The following is a 19202-nucleotide window of genomic DNA, read 5'->3' as shown; positions in this document are numbered from 1 at the left end:
AATGGACATGAAAGATCCCATAGCACTACTTCGGAGAGGCAAGGATTAATCAGGAATAGTCAGCATGGCTTTGTCAGGGGGAGATCATGTTAACAAATTTGATTGAATTTTTCAAGGAGGCGACTTGTTGTGTAGATGAGAGTAGTGCAGTTGATGTAGTCTAAATGGACTTCAGGAAGGCTTTTGACAAGGTCCCGAATGGGAGAATGTTCTAGAAGATAAGAGCCCATGGGATCCAGGGCAATTTGGCAAATTGGATCCAAAGTTGGCTTAGTGGCAGGAGATGGTCGAAAGTTGTTTTTGCGATTGGAAACCTGTGATGAATGATGTACCGCAGGGATCGGTGCTGGGACCCTTTCTGTTTGTAGTGTACATTAATGATTTAGATGTGAATATAGGAGGTATGATCAGTCAGTTCGCAGATGACACGAAAATTGGTGGTGTCGTAAATAGTGAGGAGGAAAGCCTTAGATTACAGGACGATATAGATGGGCTGGTAAGATGGGCAGAGCAGCGGCAAATAGAATTTAATCCTGAGAAGTGTGAAGTGATGCATTTTGGAGGGCTAACATGGCAAGGGAATACACAATGAATAGTAGGACCCTAGGAAGTACAGAAGATCAGAGGGATCTTGGTGTACAGGTCCATAGATCCTTGGAGGCAGCAGCACAGGTAGATAAAGTGGTTAAGAAGGTATATTGGATACTTGCCTTTATTAGCCGAGGCATAGAATATAAGAGCGGGGAGTTTATGTTGGAGCTGTATAAAATGCTAGTTAGGCCACAGCTGGAGCACTGTGTTCTGGTCGCCACACTATAGGAAAGATGTGATTGCACTGGAGAGGGTGCAGAGGAGATTCACCAGGATGTTGCCTGGGCTGGAGCGTTTCAGCTATGAAAAGAGACTGGATAGGCTAGAGTTATTTTCCTTAAAACAGAGAAGGCTGAGGGGGGACCTGATAGAGGTATACAAAATTATGAGGGGCATAGATAGGGGAGATAGGAAGAAATTTTATCCCGTTAGCGTAGGTGTCAATAACCAGGGGGCATAGATTTAAGGTAAGGGGCAGGAGGTTTAGAGAGGATTTGAGGAAACATTTTTTCACCCAGAGGGTGGTTGGAATCTGGAACACACTGCCTGAGGGGGTGGTAGAGGCAGGAACCCTCACAACATTTAAGAAATATTTAGATGAGCACTTGAAATGCCATAGCGTACAGGGCTACGGGCCAAGTGCTGGAAAATGGGATTAGAATAGATAGGTGCTTGATGGCCGGCATGGACACTATGGGCCGAAGGGCCTATTTCTGTGCTGTATAACTCTATGACTCTATGACTGTAAGAGTAGTGAGGCCAGTCCAATGTCCTGGCCAACATTTACCCTTCAACTAACATTATTAAAACCAATTATTTGGTCATTATCAGATTGTTGTTTCTGGGAGCTTCTGGGAACTTGGTCAAAACTGGTTATGACAATTCACCAAACCATTTAGCCAATTCATGTTGCGCAGCTGTATGTAACAATTTCCTTACATGTCTTAATATGCTCAAATTCACCTTTGAAATGGAGCAGTCAAATTAACTTCCCTTCCTTGGCGTAATAGTTGATAAATCTGCCAGAGGGTTCTGTACCACGGTCTACTGCAAGCCTACCAACACTGATCAGTACACAAGTTGGGATTCTTACAGTTCCACTCACTATAAGGTTGGTCTCGTCGGCAACCTTGTAAATAGAGCCCGAGCCATTTGCTCACAATGCAAGCTTGCTGCTGAAATAGGGCACATCAAAGTCATCCTGTGGGATAATGGCAATCCTGGTAAGATAATATTGCGCTGTATATCGCACAAACTCATGAACAGGCCTAAGGCTGTCACCCTTGGCCCTGAAAAGTGCCCAGTCTACCTCAGATTACCCTGGAAGGGCAAGCGATCTCAAAAATTTGAGTAACAGGTGAAGCTAGCTGTTTCACACTGCTACTATGCAGCAGCAACACGAGTGGTATTCACCACTAACAGGATGCTGTCGTCAAGCCAAAATGATGTTCTGCCTGTCACACAACTGAGTAACATGGTGTATGAATTGTAGTGTCAGTGTGATGCTAGGTATGTAGGCCGTATGTCCCAAAGACTGGCAGATCATATCAAACAGCATGTCCCTTCAGCTGTTCACAACGAGTAAAGTACAGACCGTACCCAACCAGCCCGTGCGAGCAAAACTCAAAACACAGTATCCAACATTAGATGTGATTCTGTGATTGAACAACATTTGCTAAATAATCCTCAGTGTGCTAGAAGTTACGCTGACAACAGATTTAAGATTGTCAGTCAGGCTCACAATGTATGCACTGGAAGCTACATATATTAATACACAGGGCGCTGTTCTTTGCAGACAGAAAGAACATTTACACACATTGCGCCTGTTTCAGCTAAACAAAATAAGTGACAGCTATTCGCTGACTCATTCCTCAGGGCAATGCCTTGACCAAGCTGCCTGGTTTAAACTTCAAACAATGCTTGGTAGTTAACTGTCAGACAGCATCAGTGGTGCATTCTCCATGGTAACGCCATTTGCCAACCAATCAGCACTCTCTTCACATATAGTGTCAATTGTTGTTCTCCCCTGATATTGGTATTCTTGCAAGTGTCCTGATGAGTGCAAGACAAAAAACTTAGACATATCTCACTTTTTCAGCAATACTCAAGTTCTGTACTCCAAATGATTATTTGAGAATAGGTACTTAACATTCAGTCTGTAACACGGTTAATGATCTTTTCAAGCAACCATCATAATATGATGTCAATCAAAGTATGTAATTGCTTATCATTTCAGCTGTTTGTGGATTGGCAGCATTCCAGGCTCAGAAGGAACTGATTTCCAGCACTCCTGCTCTTCAAGTTTGGAAAATGCCAGGAAGGAAAACAAGCCGAACATACAGAAACACTTCATTCCTTCTCCTTTTGGTCCACCTGGTTACAGCATTGGATGTACCCCTTGATTGTGAGTCAAAATCCAATCCATCATTGAATGTTCTCAATGTCTTAATGGCAATTTGTGATTAGACAACTCCCCCTATGGTTTAGTGGCTCAGTGCACCGCTCCGGGATAGTACTTTCACACAGAATAGAAAGGCCTCAGGCCACGTATTGCTCAAAATAAGCATCTGAACAATAAACACCTTTATTAATGCACAAGTCAGCCAGCAACCTGTAGTGAGAAGAAACTCTCAGTGAAATGAGAATTGCCACAATTGCTCAGTGATTTCCGCCATTAGCTTCGTAAAAGCACCTCCCCATTATCAAGCACTTTAAGGAGCTTCAGGGGCCATTATTTGCTGGTGCCTGAGTTTCCCTTTCTCTCGCTCCTTTGAACATTGCAAACTGTCCCGGAGGCGTCGGAGTCCGGAGTTGACCTCCGGGACTGCAATTTTCAAATTGCGCCTGTAGCAGATCCAGACCCAACAGCCTTTTGAAAATCTGGCCCTTGGACGAGGTTTTAAAGGGATGCAAGAATCTGTTTTTACAGGAGAAGAAAAAGGGTCAAATGGGATGGGGTGGGGTGGAATTTTTTTTAAACTGTCATGGGTTGAGTACTGCTCTTCTTAGAACCTCTTGAACAATTGTGCATCACAATTAAATCTATTGCACTTCATCAGCTTCAGGAAGGCAGCTAAAGCGCTAAATTTTACCCCTTTGAGGGCCCCTGAGTATTTCTCTATGAAAATGCGAAAATGATTGTTTTAGAAGAGTGCTTTTCTCTACAAAATTTGTATTCATCAGGGTGAAGGATGTTGGTGAATGGATTACTTTCCATCACATTCACCCTCGTGTCAACATGAAACATAACATACAGTTGCATTAATGTCCACGTGCTAAGCATGGGAATCAGTGAACACAGCCGCCAGTAGGAGAGCTTTGAAGGAGGCAGTGCTGCCATACCAATTATTGAGCCTTTTGAAGATGAACAGAGTGGTCAGAAGGCCAAGAGGTTAACACAGCGGAGCGTGGTGATGGTGGCTAGGGGAGAAGAGAGGGCCATTGTTGACTAGACTTGGATGAGCCGGCAGTGTATGCTGGGCAAGATTGCAGAGGTAGGCTAGGGAGGATGAGGCCCTGCAAGTTCAAAGAGTGTGATAGAGCGAGGTCAAAGTGCGGGTGAAAGTTTTTTCTCTTCCATCAGTGCGCCTCAGTCCTATCCTGACCCGTACTGGTGTGACATCTTTCTATCGCTCTTTTGAATCATCCAGTGAGCTCCCTGAATGAGATTAATAATTCAACGCTAAGGCTGTTTTGAGCAGTGGTGCTACTGGACTACAACTCAAATCTGTATGTTTGCAGTTAGAATTATATTTATTAAAAGACGCAGTCAGCACTTAGGCGAGCAGCTAATTTATTAGCATTTGTAGAAAGGATAGAAAATATGTGATGTAAATGCTAAAGTTTTTGAAGTGAAAAACAATCTGATTTGGTTAATTTGTTTGACAATTTGTCCTAATTTACAAAGAGAGAGGATTTACTGTGCTGCCTTGTACTTCATTTACCACGGGAGCTGTTCAGACCATTTCCTGAGGTAGTGAAGTCTGATGCATCATTCAGTGTTGGATGGTATTAATTATTTACAAGCTAACTAAGAGAATAGCATATTTTCATCCTAAATGCAATATGCTTAGCAATTAAAGCAGTTAGGACTGTGTATGCATCTCTCTCAGAGCAGCTGTTCAGAAGTAGGATGGGCTAGGGGTGTGGAACCATTATAAAGAAATGTGTGGCTTTGTTTACAGTCAAATAGAAAGTGACAGAATTTCTGTAGCTGTGTTAAGTAATGTGCATCAATCCTGATATAAAAAAAAGCTGTTGTCTTATCAAAAAAAATTGCATAAAAAACAGAAAAAGCGGCCCAACCATGGCTAACAAAAGAAATTAAGGATAGCATTCGATCCAAAGAGGAGTCATATAAAGTTGCTAGAAAAAATAGCAAGCCTGAGGATTGGGAGCAGATTAGAATTCAGCAATGGAGGACCAAGAGATTGATTAAGAGAGGAAAAATAGAGTATGAGAGTAAACTTGAAAGTAAAAGCAGACTGTAAAAGCTTCTATAAGTATGTAAAAGGAAAAGATTAGTGAAGACGAATGTAGGTCCCTTAAGGTCTGAAACAGGAGAATTTATAATAGAGAACAAGGAGATGGCAGAGCAATTACTTTAGTTCTGTCTTCACAGAGGAAGAAACAAATGACTTCCCAGAAATACTAGGGAACCAAGGGTCTAGTGAGAAGGAGGAATTGAAGGAAATTGGTATCACTAAAACAATAGTGCTGGAGAAATTAATGGACTGAAAGCCGATAAATCCCCAGGCCCCGATAATCTACATCGCACGGTACTAAAGGAGGTGGTCATGGAAATACTAAATGTGTTGGTTGTCATCTTCCAAAAATCTGTACATTCTGGAACAGTCCCAGCAGATTGGAGGGTGGCAAATGTAACCCCACTATTTAAAAAAAGGAGGGAGGGAGAAAACAGCAAGTTACAGACTGGCTAGTCTAACTTCAGTAGTAGGGAAAATGCAAGAGTCTATTATAAAGAGTGTGCTAACAGGACACTAGGAAAATATCAATGGGATTAAACAAAGTCAACATAGATTTATGAAAGGGAAATCAGATTTGACAAACTTACTGGAATTTTTTGAGGAAGTAACTAGCAGAATAGATAAGGGAGAACCAGTGGGTGTGGTGTATTTGGATATTCAGAAAGCTTTGGATAAAGTCCCACATTAGAAGTTAATGTGTAAAATTAAAGCACGTGGAATTGGGGATAATATATTGGCATGGATTTAGAATTGGTTACTAGACAGGAAGCAGAATAGGAATAAATGGGTCTTTTTCGGAGCGGCAGGTGGTGACTAGTGAGATACCGCAGGGATCAGTGCTTGGGCCCCAACTATTCACAATATATATCAATGATTTGGATGAGGGAACCAAATGCAATATGTCCAAGTTCGCTGATGACACGTAATTTGGTGGGAATGTGAGCAATGAGGAGGGTGTTAAGAGGCTTCAAGTTGATTTAGACAGGCTGAGTGAGTGGGCAAATACATGGCAAATGCAGCATAACATGGATAAAAGTGAAGTTATCCACTTCAGTAGGAAGAACAGAATGGCAGAGTATTACTTAAATGGTGATAGATTGGGAAATGTTGATGTACAAAGGGGCCTGGGTGTTCTTGTACACCAATCACTGAAAGCAAACATGCAGGTTCAGCAAGCAGTTAAGGCGAATGGTGCGTTGGCCTTCAATATGAGAGGATTTGAGTACAGGAACAAGGATGTCTTACTTCAGCCATACAGGACCTTAGTGAGACCACACCTGGAATATTGTGTGCAGTTTGGTCTCCTTACCTAAGAAAGGATATACTTGCCATAGAGGGAGTGCAGCAAAGGTTCACCAGACTGATTGATTCCTGGGAAGGCAGGATTGTCGTATGAGGGGAGATTGGGCCAACTAGGCCTATATTCACTGGAGTTTAGAAGAATGAGCGAAGATCTCATTGAAACATATAAAGTTCTGACAGAGATGGACAGACTGGATTCAGGGATGAAGTTTTGTCTGGTTGGGGGGTCTAGGACAAGGGTCACAGTTTCAGGATACGGGGTAGACCATTTAGGACTGAGATGAGGAGAAACTTCTTCACTCAAGGTGGTGAACCTACTGAATTCTCTACCACAGAGGGTTGTGCAGGCCAAGTCACTGAATATACTTAAGAAGGAAATAGATTTCTGGACCCTAAAGGCATCAAGGGAATTGGGAGAGCGCAGGAATACAGTGTTGAGATAGAGGATCAGCCATGATCATATTGAGTGGCGGAGCAGGCTCAAAGGGCTGAATGACCTATTCCTGCTCCTATTTTCTATGTTTCTATTGCACAGTGCCATACCTGCTCTGTGGGTATTGATGGGATAGTCTAGCGGGAGTTTTACTCATTATCTAACCCATGCTCTTTCTGCCCTGGGAGTGTGAGATGGGAGAGTGTAGAAGGCACTTAGTGTACTTATGAGTTTGCAGGAGTTAAGTGTAGGTTTGTGGTTTCCCAATAGCTGGCTGATGGAGGGTTCTGGACACAAACTGGTATAACCCAAACCCTCGTTCAGAATCATGACCAGCAAAATAACTGCTAGCAGCAGTCAGAATGAAAGGATTTTCTATTATTTGACTCTGGTGAAAGGCACAAGGTTTTTTTGTGAGACATATTTAAATCTGAGTGGCTATAAGCTTGCCTGCCTTATCCAGAGTTTTTCTTCAGTTTTCTTCCACTCATGTCAGATCTGATCCCTCATGTAGTTCAGTATGAAATAGTGAGACCCCTTCCGAAATAACTGTGTTGGTCAACCGACCTACTTCCATGCGAGTGAACCTTTAATGGGAACCAAACCATACCCACAATAATTGGCATGTGTTATACAATAAGTGTATGGTAACAACTTTCTTCATACTTACACTGTGTTTTCCCCCCTCTCTATAAACCTGTCCTATTCACCCTCTCTTGCTGATTCTGGGGATTAAAGCAAAAATTCTGGACGAACGTAAGTTGGTGTCATGCAAGTGTGTTCCTTTCGGTTTGAAGCATTGTACTTGTTTGCTGTTTTAATGCCCGTGCCAGCCTTTCCTGGGGTGTTCGTTGCATGTGCACGAGTTGCTCTTTGTTTTGCTGTGACTGTAAAAATGGTGTGTTCCAACAGTTTACTGCTTGTGTTGTGGAATCGTGTTTGGACATCCAATAGGACTTGTTCAGCCAATCGCAGCTTGCCCCATCCAGCCAGAATCTAACAAGAGGCTGTAATAGCACTGGAGTCCACTGGGATTGTGAACAGTTGGTGTTCCTCCATTGCCGATCACATGGTCATTGATACCTGTTTGATTGCTGCCTGCCCTGTTTTTGAACCCCAACCATTTTTTGGCTGCCAACCAATAAAATGTATAAACTTTAAACCGATTTTGGAATCAAAATCCATTTTAATCACTTTACTACTATCCCTGATGGAATGTGTGACGTAATTAAGACTCTTTCTTCTCTCTGCCACTTCCAGCCCAGTCCGGGGCTTAGCAAAGCCTGCCTGTACAGTTGACTGGGCTTCCTAGGACACCCAGATATGTGCAGGGGATCAGAGGGACAAGGACTGAGGTAAAAGGACAAGCTGGTGGAAAGATGAACTCTCCCAATTTTGCTCCAGGCCTCTTGAACAGCATAGGATTTGCATGTAGCCTGAATGGTTCTGCTTGATGCTGTGGCAAATTGGCATGAACAGTATTTTGAAGTGTTTTCTTTTTTAAAAATTGTTGTTGCCCTGTTAATATTTGAATGTTATTTAATTTATGGTTTCCAACTCTTTGCTTTTTAATCCAGTGCCGCAGCCCCCTACAATCACCTACCAGTCTCCAAAAGATTACATAATAGACCCACGGGATAACATCCTGATCCAGTGTGAGGCGAAAGGGAAGCCAGCTCCCAGGTTTGTATTGGTTATCAGGCTCACAAAATATCTTAAAGAGCAACAGATGCACATCAAACTGATGGGAAATAAGAGCTGCTGGACTCATACAACATGTCACTTTGTCGCTTGATGCCCCTCTTATGTCCAGACTTCAGCGTTCCTCCCTCTCGCAATCCTGCTCCTCTCTTCCTTTTTGTCTGTGCACTGTTCCTTTGAACTCCTAAGCTTGTCCTGGCCAGTATTCCTTCCTCAATCAGCGCCATTGGAAGCAGATGAAATGGTCACCATTCAACTCATTGCTGGTTGGTGCGATTGTGCCTTGTGCCAAATGGCTGATATGTCTGGTCACATCACAGTCACTGTACCTCAGAATAAGTCATTGTGTGTGAGATGTTCTGAACAGTGCGTCAGGGTGTTGTATAAATATCACGTCTTTAAGTTGAAAGTGCCATGCAGCACGTTGTTTGGCCTCACCACATTTTTAACCCCTTGTAATCAAGACTCACCCTACCAGCTGTCATTGCAGCTTAGTTTTGTTTAGGACCTCCAATCTATGGAACTCATTAACCTCATTCAAACTTTGTATCACCTAATGACCTTTGATTTATCCTATCTTACTGCTTTTTTACCTTTGTACCTACATTATGGGTCATGCCCCTTAGCTTGGCTTCACTTTTAAAAAAAAAGTCTAGTTGACTAACTTTGCTTTAAGGCATCCTGCAGCCCCCTTCGTTGTGAAACTTACATGACCTGATTTTATCATTCTACATTTCCTGTCCTACTTTTGCTGTTAATGCAGTTATTACTGAATGTGTATATTTTTCCCCAAAGTAATTGAGGAGTGAATTCTGGGATTTGGGCATTTTGTGACCTTGCTGAATTTTGAATGTTGCCACATTGTCAAATATAGGAATTTTTGCATTTGTGCTTTGCTGTATTTTATTTTTCCAATCCTTGGAGTTCCAATTCAATTTGTACCAAGGTCATTTATGTTAATTAAGGTGTTATCTGTCTTCCTTCCAACAATTTAAACCCATCATTAACTGACTTGGTAACCTAGGCATTCACATTAGCTTGCTGCTGTGTCACCTAAGAGTGTTGGTCAAGTGGGGAACATTGGTCAAGGCACCAGGACAACTCCCTGCTCCTCTTCCCATCTCAGCCCAAAAACTACTGTTTCTCCCTCGGTACTGCTTGGAAGTGACAGCTTAGATTTTGTGCTGAAGCCCTGGTGTGGGGCACGACCCCACAACTTCTGATTCAGAGTGAAAGTGTTCCTAATGTGACCAAGACTGACATTTTTATGATACTTTTATAGGTGATGGCATGAAACCTTGGACTACGTTTACATGACATGTAAAATTGCTTTGATAATGCCACGTTTTGATAATCTGCTTTTTATTTCTCGCCGCCTTCTGTAGCTTTTCATGGACCCGCAATGGAACCCATTTCAACCTTGATAAAGACCCACGAGTGACAATGAAGTCAAACTCCGGGACTCTGCTAATTGACATTGTGGGTGGTGGGAAAGCAGAAGCTTACGAAGGAGAATATCAGTGCACGGCAAGGAATGATCGTGGCACAGCCGTGTCCAACAAAATTGTCATTCGCCAGTCCAGTGAGTAAATGTGTTGTTCGACCATTGCTTCATCATTGTGTCAAGTTTCTAATTGCCTCTGAGGGACAGTAAGGAGCTGAAAACCAAACTGAAAATCATTGTATCCATCAGCAATAATAATAAAGCCACCCTTCAAGACTCAGAAACATCTCTGGTGTTACTATAGCCTTCTCACAACAATGTTACTTACTAATAGTCGTTCAGCACTACAGACCTTGAGCAATGCTGTAAAAAAGAGACATGTCAAAGCTTTTCGCCTTACACTCATCAGGACACTTCACAAGAATACCAATAAAAGGGGAAAACAATAATTTATACTGTATGTGAAGAGAGTGCTGATTGGTTGGCAAGTGGGCTCTGGTAGAGGTGTTGCCATGGAAAATGCACCCAAGGAAACGCCTCTGCCAATCGGAGTCCATTTGCCAACCAATCAGCACTCTCTTCACATACAGTATAAATTGTTGTTTCCCCTTTTTATTGATATTCTTGCAAAGTGTCCTGATGAGTGCAAAATGAAAAGCTTCGACATGTCTCTTTTTTTCAGCAATACTTAACATTGCTTACCTCCTGTCAAATCTACAGAAAGTATGGTATGGAGCAATTTTCAGCCTTTGTTCTAATGTTTTCTGTGTTGTTGATAAAAATTCAAGGACAATCTAAGCAACTAACATTCACACATATGAGATATGGTTTCTGGTAGGTTGACAAAATGGGTTTCTTTCTAATTCCAAAAACATATTTGTTATGGTCTGAAACCTAGAGGGGGTGACAGCCCTTTCAGCTTATACTTTCAGATGCAATATTAAGAGGAAATCTTCCACCAAACGGTGCATCGTTTTCATCAAGGAAGCCATTGCATGCACAGGTAGCGTTGCCTGAAAAGATCAGTAAAAGCATGGAGTACATTGGATTAGGCAGTGGCCTCTCAGCTACCAGCCTGATAATAGGAATTTTCCTCATGATAGAGTAGGACTAAAGTGGAGATGTCACACTCAAATGATGCAGTGATGCGAAGAGATAATCAAATTGTAGAACTACACAGGCAACATGCTTCTAAATGATGAGCTAATGTTTGGGATGGCAGTGATTTTCGTCTTTCCAATGACACTTGTTCCTTACTTCTGACACATGTCATACATTAGAATACAACACATAAGAGTGTAAATTGTGACACCCCCCTACCACTACTATGGTGGCTTGTGGGAAGGTAAATGACGATTGTGGAAGTGTGCCCCCACTGTACCCTCAATACTGTTCTTGCATCAAGCAAGAGTCTACCCCATAGTGATATATCCGAAGTCCTGCCTGATGTGCTTGAAACATTGTGGTAGGAGTAACTCTTACTTAGTACCTTGACCTGCAGACAGATTAAGGAGAGGGGCAGAGATGTTTGTCTGCAGTGCTATGCTTGCTCTGTATTGTCAGATCTTGGTGGATGTTATGGTTGAGGCCTTTTCTCAGCATTGAGCGTTCAAATCCATTGTTGCGTTGTAGTTTTCCGAAGCAGACTGAGATGCTTATAAATCAATACCTGTTTTGGAGGTTGTGGGTTCAATCCTCACTCTGGAGACTCAGGGCAGAATTTTCCGTGTCTGCTGACGTCGGGTGTGCTTGGTGGCATGATCGGACGACATGACGAAAAGGCCAAAAATCGTGGAACCAGATTTCGACCGTTTGCTCAGCCCGTCAATGGCAGGCCGTGTTTCCTGCCATCAGGCCATGGGAACTTCATTGTATTACGTCTGCATGTCGTTAAAAGGCTAGCCCGCCGGACTCAGCCCCCACGCTGGATCATCGGTCTATGTTGGCGTGATTGCATGCCAACTTGTTTCACAACTTCACATAAGTGTCATGTGCCTGGTGAGCTGCACTTCGCTCAGGACTTCGAGGTTTGTTTTCCTACCTTGCTTCGGGCAGCACTCGCAGTCATCAGCGCCAGGCTTCACAGACAGCGCCACATCACTTTTAGGGGCACTCACGGGCAGGTCTCTACCTACCAGACCAGCCATAAGGCAGAGGTGGCTTTGTATGGCTGCAGGGCTAGGGCTTGCTCGGGGAAGGGGGAGAAGTGGCCTCAGGCAAGGGAAGAGGCTGTTTGGTGAGGGCTGTACTGGGGAAGTGGGTATCCCAGGGTGTGTATGGGGGCACAGGTTGACCTGTGCAAGTGGCCTCAAGATGCTGAGGAGGCAGTCTCCAGAGGAGATGAGGCCAGATGGAGATGTGAGGGTGTGTGAGAGAGAGGGAGTAGTGATGTCCCTTGAGCTGGCAGTGAGTGAGATGCCAGTGAATGTGTGATGGGCTTGTGAGTGTGTGAATTTAGAGTGATGAGATAGTTGCCTTACCCTGGCGGCACGGATGAGATCATTCATCTTCTATCTGCATTGGATGGCCAACCGCTTATGTGCAGCATTGGCACTGATTGCCACTGTCATCACCTACCAAGTCAGAGTGGTAATGTTGCTGCCCCTCCCGCAATCGGAACGGGGGTAGAGGACATCATGACGGGCCTCCATGGCGACCAAAAGGTGCTCGAGAGCCACATCACTAAACCCTGGGGGCTGCAGTCGCATTGCCTTTCAGGGCCATTTCTTATTTGCAGCAGTCATGGGCTGGAAACACTGAGAGGTGTGTGTGCGGCTGAACTTCAGGTGTGGTGCCTGGCATGATAAAGCAGCGAGTTGACGGTGAGGGGGGGGGCGAATCGGAGCCCGCCTGCCATCGAAATGGCATGTTTCCCGGGAATGCTTCATTAATGCGGCGGGTTTGGGATGATAATGCATGAGAAGCAGCCATTGAGGCCGGTGGGTAAAATGTCGTTTTACCCGCCCGCTACCGCACTTAGTGCAAATCTGGGACGATTCCTCCCTCAAACACATACAATACATGCTGACACTACTAAAGGAATGCTGCACTGTTGGAGGTGCTGTGTTTCGGATGAGACATTAAACCGAGGGCCTGCCTGCCCACCCAAGTGGATATTAAAGATCCCACAGAACTAGTTGAAGAGGAGCAGTGAAGCTTTCCTGGTGGCCCAGCCGATATTTATCCCTCTAATACTCAGATCAATTATCTGGCCATGTATCCCCTTGCTGTTTGAGATCTTGCTGCGAGCATTTTCTGCATTGCAATAGTGGCTTCGGGATGGTGTGAATAGCTGCACAAACACAAATCACCTCGTTTGCTGCACTTTCTACATCTCTAGGAAAACAATACTGGCCGAAAAGGCTACATTCCCCTGTGACAGACAGACTGCTGCTGTTACCTAGCTTTATGTGTGTATCATGAGGTGATAGCTTCACTGGTGTGGGACTTCTGCCTGAAAATCTCGTGCATTAGAATTTCCTTGGTGGGGAAAGCTGTGGCCAGAGCTCATAGTAGCCATGGATTAATATTGATGGGATCAGGGGAGGGGTCCTGGGTGTACCACACCTTCAGGGGAAGGGATCTGGGATCCTGGGTGTACCACACCTTCAGAGGAAGTGATCTGGGATTCTGGGTGTACCACACCTTCAGGGGAAGGGATCTGGGAAGCTGAGTGTGTCCCATCTTCAGGAGAAGAGAGCAGCCCCTGCAGTTAATACGTGAATCAAAATAGCAGACAGTAAATTCCAGTGAAATCTGGGCAATAACAGAGCCAGAATGAATTTCTGATCAAGAATCAAACAATTTGGAATGGCTCATTTTGTAGACCCAGCACTCGGAGAGAATAATTGAACAAAGGTTCCACCAGTTCAGAACCTTATCCTGTTTAATAATATACAGGAATTTCTTTCAACATAATTCTGGAACCTTCCATGAGTCATTGTCCTTATTTTAAACCGAAGCCCTGTCTGTCTTCTCAGCTGAATGTTAAAGATCCCAGGGCACTGTTTTGAAGAAGAGCAGGGAGTTGTCCCTGGTATCCAGGTCAATAGTCATCCCTCAATCAACATCAATACATTATCTGGTCATTATCACATTGCTGTTTGTGGGATTTTACTGTGTACAAATTGGCTGTTTCCTGCACTTATTATGTGCTTCATTGGCTGTGAAGTGCTTTGGTCCTGAGGTCAGTAAAAGGCACTATATAAACGCAAGTCTTTCTTTAATCTTGTATTTGCTCCACATCACATTTAATTCTGTTTCGTTAATTATCTTATTTCTTTCTTTTTCTAACTAAAGACCTCTTTTTAATCATCAAATTCATCATGCTGGAAGGTAACTGTGTGGCTGATAGTTGATAATAACCTCGCATGAATTGGCTCCTATGTTTCGTTCCCTAATACCTCTTTCCTTCGATATCCTCAATTCCAACGGCACCAACCATCTTTGCTCTGTTGGCACTGGAAGGACAATCATCAGCAGAGCTGAATGGGGAACAAAAAATGTGCCCTTTGATGAATTTATTTAGCACTTCTCCCGTGACACCCTGGTACAAACATGCCCTGTTCTGGTGCATCATTTGCAGGGCTGAGGGTCTGGTCCAACTCCAGAATTCTCTGTGTGAAAACTCAGTTAGAAAAAACAGCCTTTAGTCCCTGGATCTCAAAGTGTCCACTGTCTGAGGACCTAAAGAGGTTTGGATTAGGGGATGGGTGGGGCGGGGGAAGTGGCATGGAAAGGTCCCATTATTGCAAATAGAAATGTCATTCACTTCTTAATCTAAGCATTTGTCTTTAAACACACAGTACTTCTCACCTTCTGGATTGCCATATTAACCTATCGTTAACCTGCAATGGTGTTCCTGGAGCAGCCTGCCACTGTTTGCCACAAGTTTCCAAGAATGATCTGACTCCACATCCTTCCCCGTGTAATTATGATTCCTGCCCTGTGAACACTAGGGGACTTTCCTGGGAAATACAATCCTAGAAACTACTGTTTGAAGTATCAGTGAACAAACATTAACTCTGTTACAGCCCACTATTTTAACAGGGGTGTTAACCTACTGAACATAAATAGGGTAACCAATCTGCTGTTGTGGACAGAGGAATATAATACAATTGTGTTGAACGTTTGTTTGCTGAGACTTCACAAAGTTGATTCTAGGCTATAATGTTCCCTTGTACTAAACAATTACCTCCCATGTAATCTGTACTGACTGCGCCATTTTTAAGGGAAAGCCTGTGGTGTTAAAACTGTGATCTGCATTGCTGCCATTTCCAGGGTCCCCCATGTGGGCTAAAGAGAAGATCGATCCGATTGTAGTCCGTGAGGGGGCTATGTTGGTCCTCCCCTGTGACCCTCCGTCTGGCCTGCCACCGCCCATCATCTTCTGGATGGATAACTGTAAGTACAGGGTTGAACTTTCAGGTTTGTCTCCATAGTACACAAATCATGGTAGCCAACTTAACTTGTCAGGCTGTTGGGATTGGACTGTGCACTTGAGCGCCCCTGGGCTGGGAAGGGGGGGAATCAATCAGTTCTTCAGGGCTGCCCAGCTGCCCCTTGGTAGAAGGCGTGCGAGTGTGAACGGGATTTGGATTCAGTTATGCTGGCTCCCACAGCCAAGCAGCTGCTGAGTCTTTCTGACAAATGTCCTCCATATTGAGTTGCCAGGGCTTGATACATTATACACAACTAAGAACCAGTGATGAGGAAGTGTGGGAATAGGGGTTGGGGGGGTGTTGCAGTGTGCAGAGGGGTGGTGAAAAGGAAGAATAAAACTGGCATAGCCTTTCGTCCACATGGGGAGGCACCAAGAGAAGTGCCCCGGGGTATTAGAGCAGTGGGTGGAGCATTAGTGCAGTGCCCAAATCCAGGAGAGTGTGATCCTCAGACATTGAGAGAAAATCACCACGTCCTGTGTGAAACTCCTGTTGAATGTAGGTGAGTTCGTAGATCTGATTTCCAAGAGCATCATGCAGGTTTTAACTTCTCTGGCTCTCAAAGGGTGCCATGGAGGCAACTGAGCCACTCCAATGTCATGGGAATCACCAAATAGCAGCCCCCCATGTCATCGGGTGCCTCTACGAATAAAGTGCTGTCAGCATCAAAGGGAAATGGTGGACAGTGACAATGTTTGGGCCGGGTTCACCAGTCTGATGGTAGCCAACCCACCTGAACACAGAAGTAATGCACATTTGCTGTTGCTAATTCCCATCGGCAAAGATGTTCGGTGTCCCGTACGAGAAACCCACCAATGGGTAGGAGCTATGTTGTCACCAACCCTACCTGCAAAAAAAAAAGAAAACCGGTGTGAAATGGCACCAAGGAAATCTGCAGGAAAACCACAGAAGCAATGATTCTGAAGCAGACACAAGTCATCGTCCCCACTGGATTCTGTAAGTCTTGCTGTGTTTGACCTTTATGGCAGGCTTTGATTCAAACTTCACACACAAGATGCTTTTTTTCATTCTTTCATGCAATGTGGGCATCACTGGAAAGACCAGCATTTGTAGCCAATCCCTAATTGCCCTCGGGAAGGTGATGGTGAACTGCCTTCTTGAGCCACTGCAATCCATCCGGTATCTGTAGCAGTTTGGTATAACTGAGTAGCTTGCCGGCGAGGGAAGTTCAGAGTCTAGAGTCACATATAGGCCAAAGCAGGTAAGGACGGTAGATTCCCTTCCCTAAAGGGCATTAGTGGGTGGGTTTTTACGGCAATCGATGTTAGTTGTTATGGTCACCGTTACTGAGATTAGCTTTTAATTCCTGATTTATTAATTAATTGAATTTAAATTCCATCAGCTGTTGAGGTGGGATTTGAACCCATGCCCTCTGGATTATTAGTCCAGTGACATTTCCACTACACCAAGTTAGCCATTTACTAGTGAAGGGGAACCAAGCTGCCTTTCCCACTGCCTTCCCCACGTTTTTCATCTCCAGAGTACCTTCTCTTCGGTGAAAGGCTAAAGAAAGGCAAAGAGCCCCATCCACATTTTACAGATGTAAGATATCCCTGCCCCCTCCCCCCCACACCATGCTGTCTACGTTGAGAGATCTTGCTGTGTGCAAATTGACAACAATGACTGCACTTCAAAAGTGCTTCATTGGCTGTAAGGACTTCGGGATGTCCTGTGGTCACAAAAGGCACCATATAAATGCACACCTGTCTTTCTTTCCGCAGTGTGTTAATGAATTCAGGTCCATTGGTCCCTGGCACTTGAACACAAAGCTTTTGGCTCAGGAATACCACTCCTGAACCAATAGTCAGTCCTTTCAGATGCCAGTTCCCCCAATTAGTTGTCAGTTCAGTATTTAGAAACCAGATTCCAGTCTGTCTGGGTGCAATTCGAACCATTCACTTTCTGACTCCTGTGGTAGGGACGGAATGCTTACCACTAATCCAAAAGCTCTCTGCCTCCCATTGGATGACAGGTATGACATTCTAAAGTTGCCTGAATGTTTATCAGTTATTGTCCCGACTGTAATGAAGAGCTGGGAAGGGCTCAAACAGTAAATGACAGCATTCCTTGAGTGAGGGAGATTCACAGCCAGTCTGAACCCCAGGGTTTGTGCACAAAATGTCCCAAATATTTGGGGCATTTAATGTATAAATTTACACATGACTGAAGGGGAGACTGCCTGGCACATGACATGGTCAGCCAGATCCTCGATTTAACACTCTAAATGGTGCAACATAAAGAGAAGAACTGTCTTCAGCACTAATACCAGCCACACCATTCTGTCGCTTTCCACATTGTCTAATTTTTATCCTTGGTGTTTTTTTTCTCTAGTGATGCAGAGGTTTACACAGAACACACGGGTTTCACAGGGTCTGAACGGTGACCTGTATTTTTCAAACGTGCAGCCGGAGGACACTCGGGGCGATTACATTTGCTATGCCAGGTTCAACCACACTCAAACTATTCAGCAGAAGCAGCCAATCTCTGTCAAGGTGTTGACTCGTAAGTATTGCCTGGTCACTTTAACCGTGCGTGCTTGGTATCATACGCGGCAGTGCTAAGAGCAACATTGAGAGCCCCATACGACCTCGCGTTCTACTAAGACATATAATTGGAGGGCTCCAGGTTCCTCAAGTGCCCTGTTGAGTTTGTTGATCTTACCGGAGGTGCTGTGTTTGGGCTCTGCTCTCCTTGACAATGGAAGGATTCCTGCCCTTGCTGTCTAGTGCACTCTGCTGGAAAGTTCGGGTGTGTGCACATGAGAGTGAAGAGAAGAGGGAGTCTCTGCTGAATCCTTCCCCATGCTCAAACAGTGCTCTGACACTCCCACCTAAGCTCACGTGTGAGCATTGGTCAATTGGGTGAAGCGCACTGTGGAATTATACCTCACATAAAAATCGGCATTTTTAGGAAACACTGGGAGTTGTAGGGCAGGTAGGGGGAAATGGCTAAAAGAATGATTGGGGAGTGGACTTAAAAGATACAGAAGGAAACACACCCCAGTTGAGGAATAATGTCAACCACTAGAAAACTCAGGTAGGATGAAGTGTTTCTGAAATTTTGTATTACAGCTAATTCACAATCTTGAGCTATACCTGATCGTTCTGGGACAATCCCAAATCCTCTGTACCTGCTCCCAACTCCTCACGTGGTATGGCCAGGAATTGGGAGCTTGTGTACTGGTCCAGGATCCTTCCTGAGTGTTGTCAGTTTGGCACTAATTGGGGTGCATGTCCCTGGGGCAAGTGGCCTGGTGGAACCCCTCAGTGAATCCCCTGCTTTCCTATCCTTGCCACGTGTGGGGCAGAACTTGCATAGGATGTCCCTGAAAGCTGTTAAAAAGCCAATCGCCACTCAATGACTTCTCCTCGTAATGGTGGAGCCAGTGAGTGAATGCAGACCAAGAGCATGAGTGACATGAAGCAGAGAGAGACAGAGAGAGCCTGGCAGCTGCACACATCCTACATACACTAAGACTTGGCCGGAGAGACATTCCAGGTGTCCCCATCATTATCGGTGTCTTTTACTGAAACAAATGTTGCCTCCCTGGTATCACTGATATGAACAAATGGATCTGCCTCTGTGAAGTTCAATACCATTGGGATATGAAATGCATTACCGGAGGACACCACAATAGACCCTACTGTGCACATGCTGTATTGGCACATTGGTTCTGGTGATTTATTGCACTGTCGGTATGTGTGCAGCCATCAATGGATTGTATCCAGTTAAACACATCTGTTTGTTTGCTGTATCTCACAATACTTTCCTAAACCTCTCCC

The 19202-nt window shown here is 44.4% G+C and overlaps 1 protein-coding gene across 5 annotated transcripts in view; it reads left to right on the top strand.

Moving 5' to 3' along the window:
* nrcama (neuronal cell adhesion molecule a) overlaps positions 1-19202 on the top strand; it is a 427797-nt gene that overhangs the window by 316379 nt on the left and 92216 nt on the right. For 4 of the 5 annotated variants that reach the window (XM_078568477.1, XM_078568478.1, XM_078568476.1 and 1 more), the window contains exons 5-9: positions 2828-2995; positions 8391-8496; positions 9900-10096; positions 15239-15361; positions 17752-17922. In XM_078568477.1, the coding sequence (XP_078424603.1) occupies positions 2828-2995; positions 8391-8496; positions 9900-10096; positions 15239-15361; positions 17752-17922 (765 nt within the window). Of the gene's footprint in view, positions 1-2827; positions 2996-7551; positions 7570-8390; positions 8497-9899; positions 10097-15238; positions 15362-17751; positions 17923-19202 lie in introns of all 5 variants that reach the window. The other variant, XM_078568474.1, reaches the window with a different exon arrangement.

Source organism: Cetorhinus maximus, chromosome 22 (assembly GCF_964194155.1).
Source record: "Cetorhinus maximus chromosome 22, sCetMax3.hap1.1, whole genome shotgun sequence".
Taxonomy (NCBI): domain Eukaryota; kingdom Metazoa; phylum Chordata; class Chondrichthyes; order Lamniformes; family Cetorhinidae; genus Cetorhinus; species Cetorhinus maximus.
The sequence above is the reverse complement of the archived record's forward strand: the minus strand, read 5'-3'. Positions and strand labels throughout refer to the sequence as shown.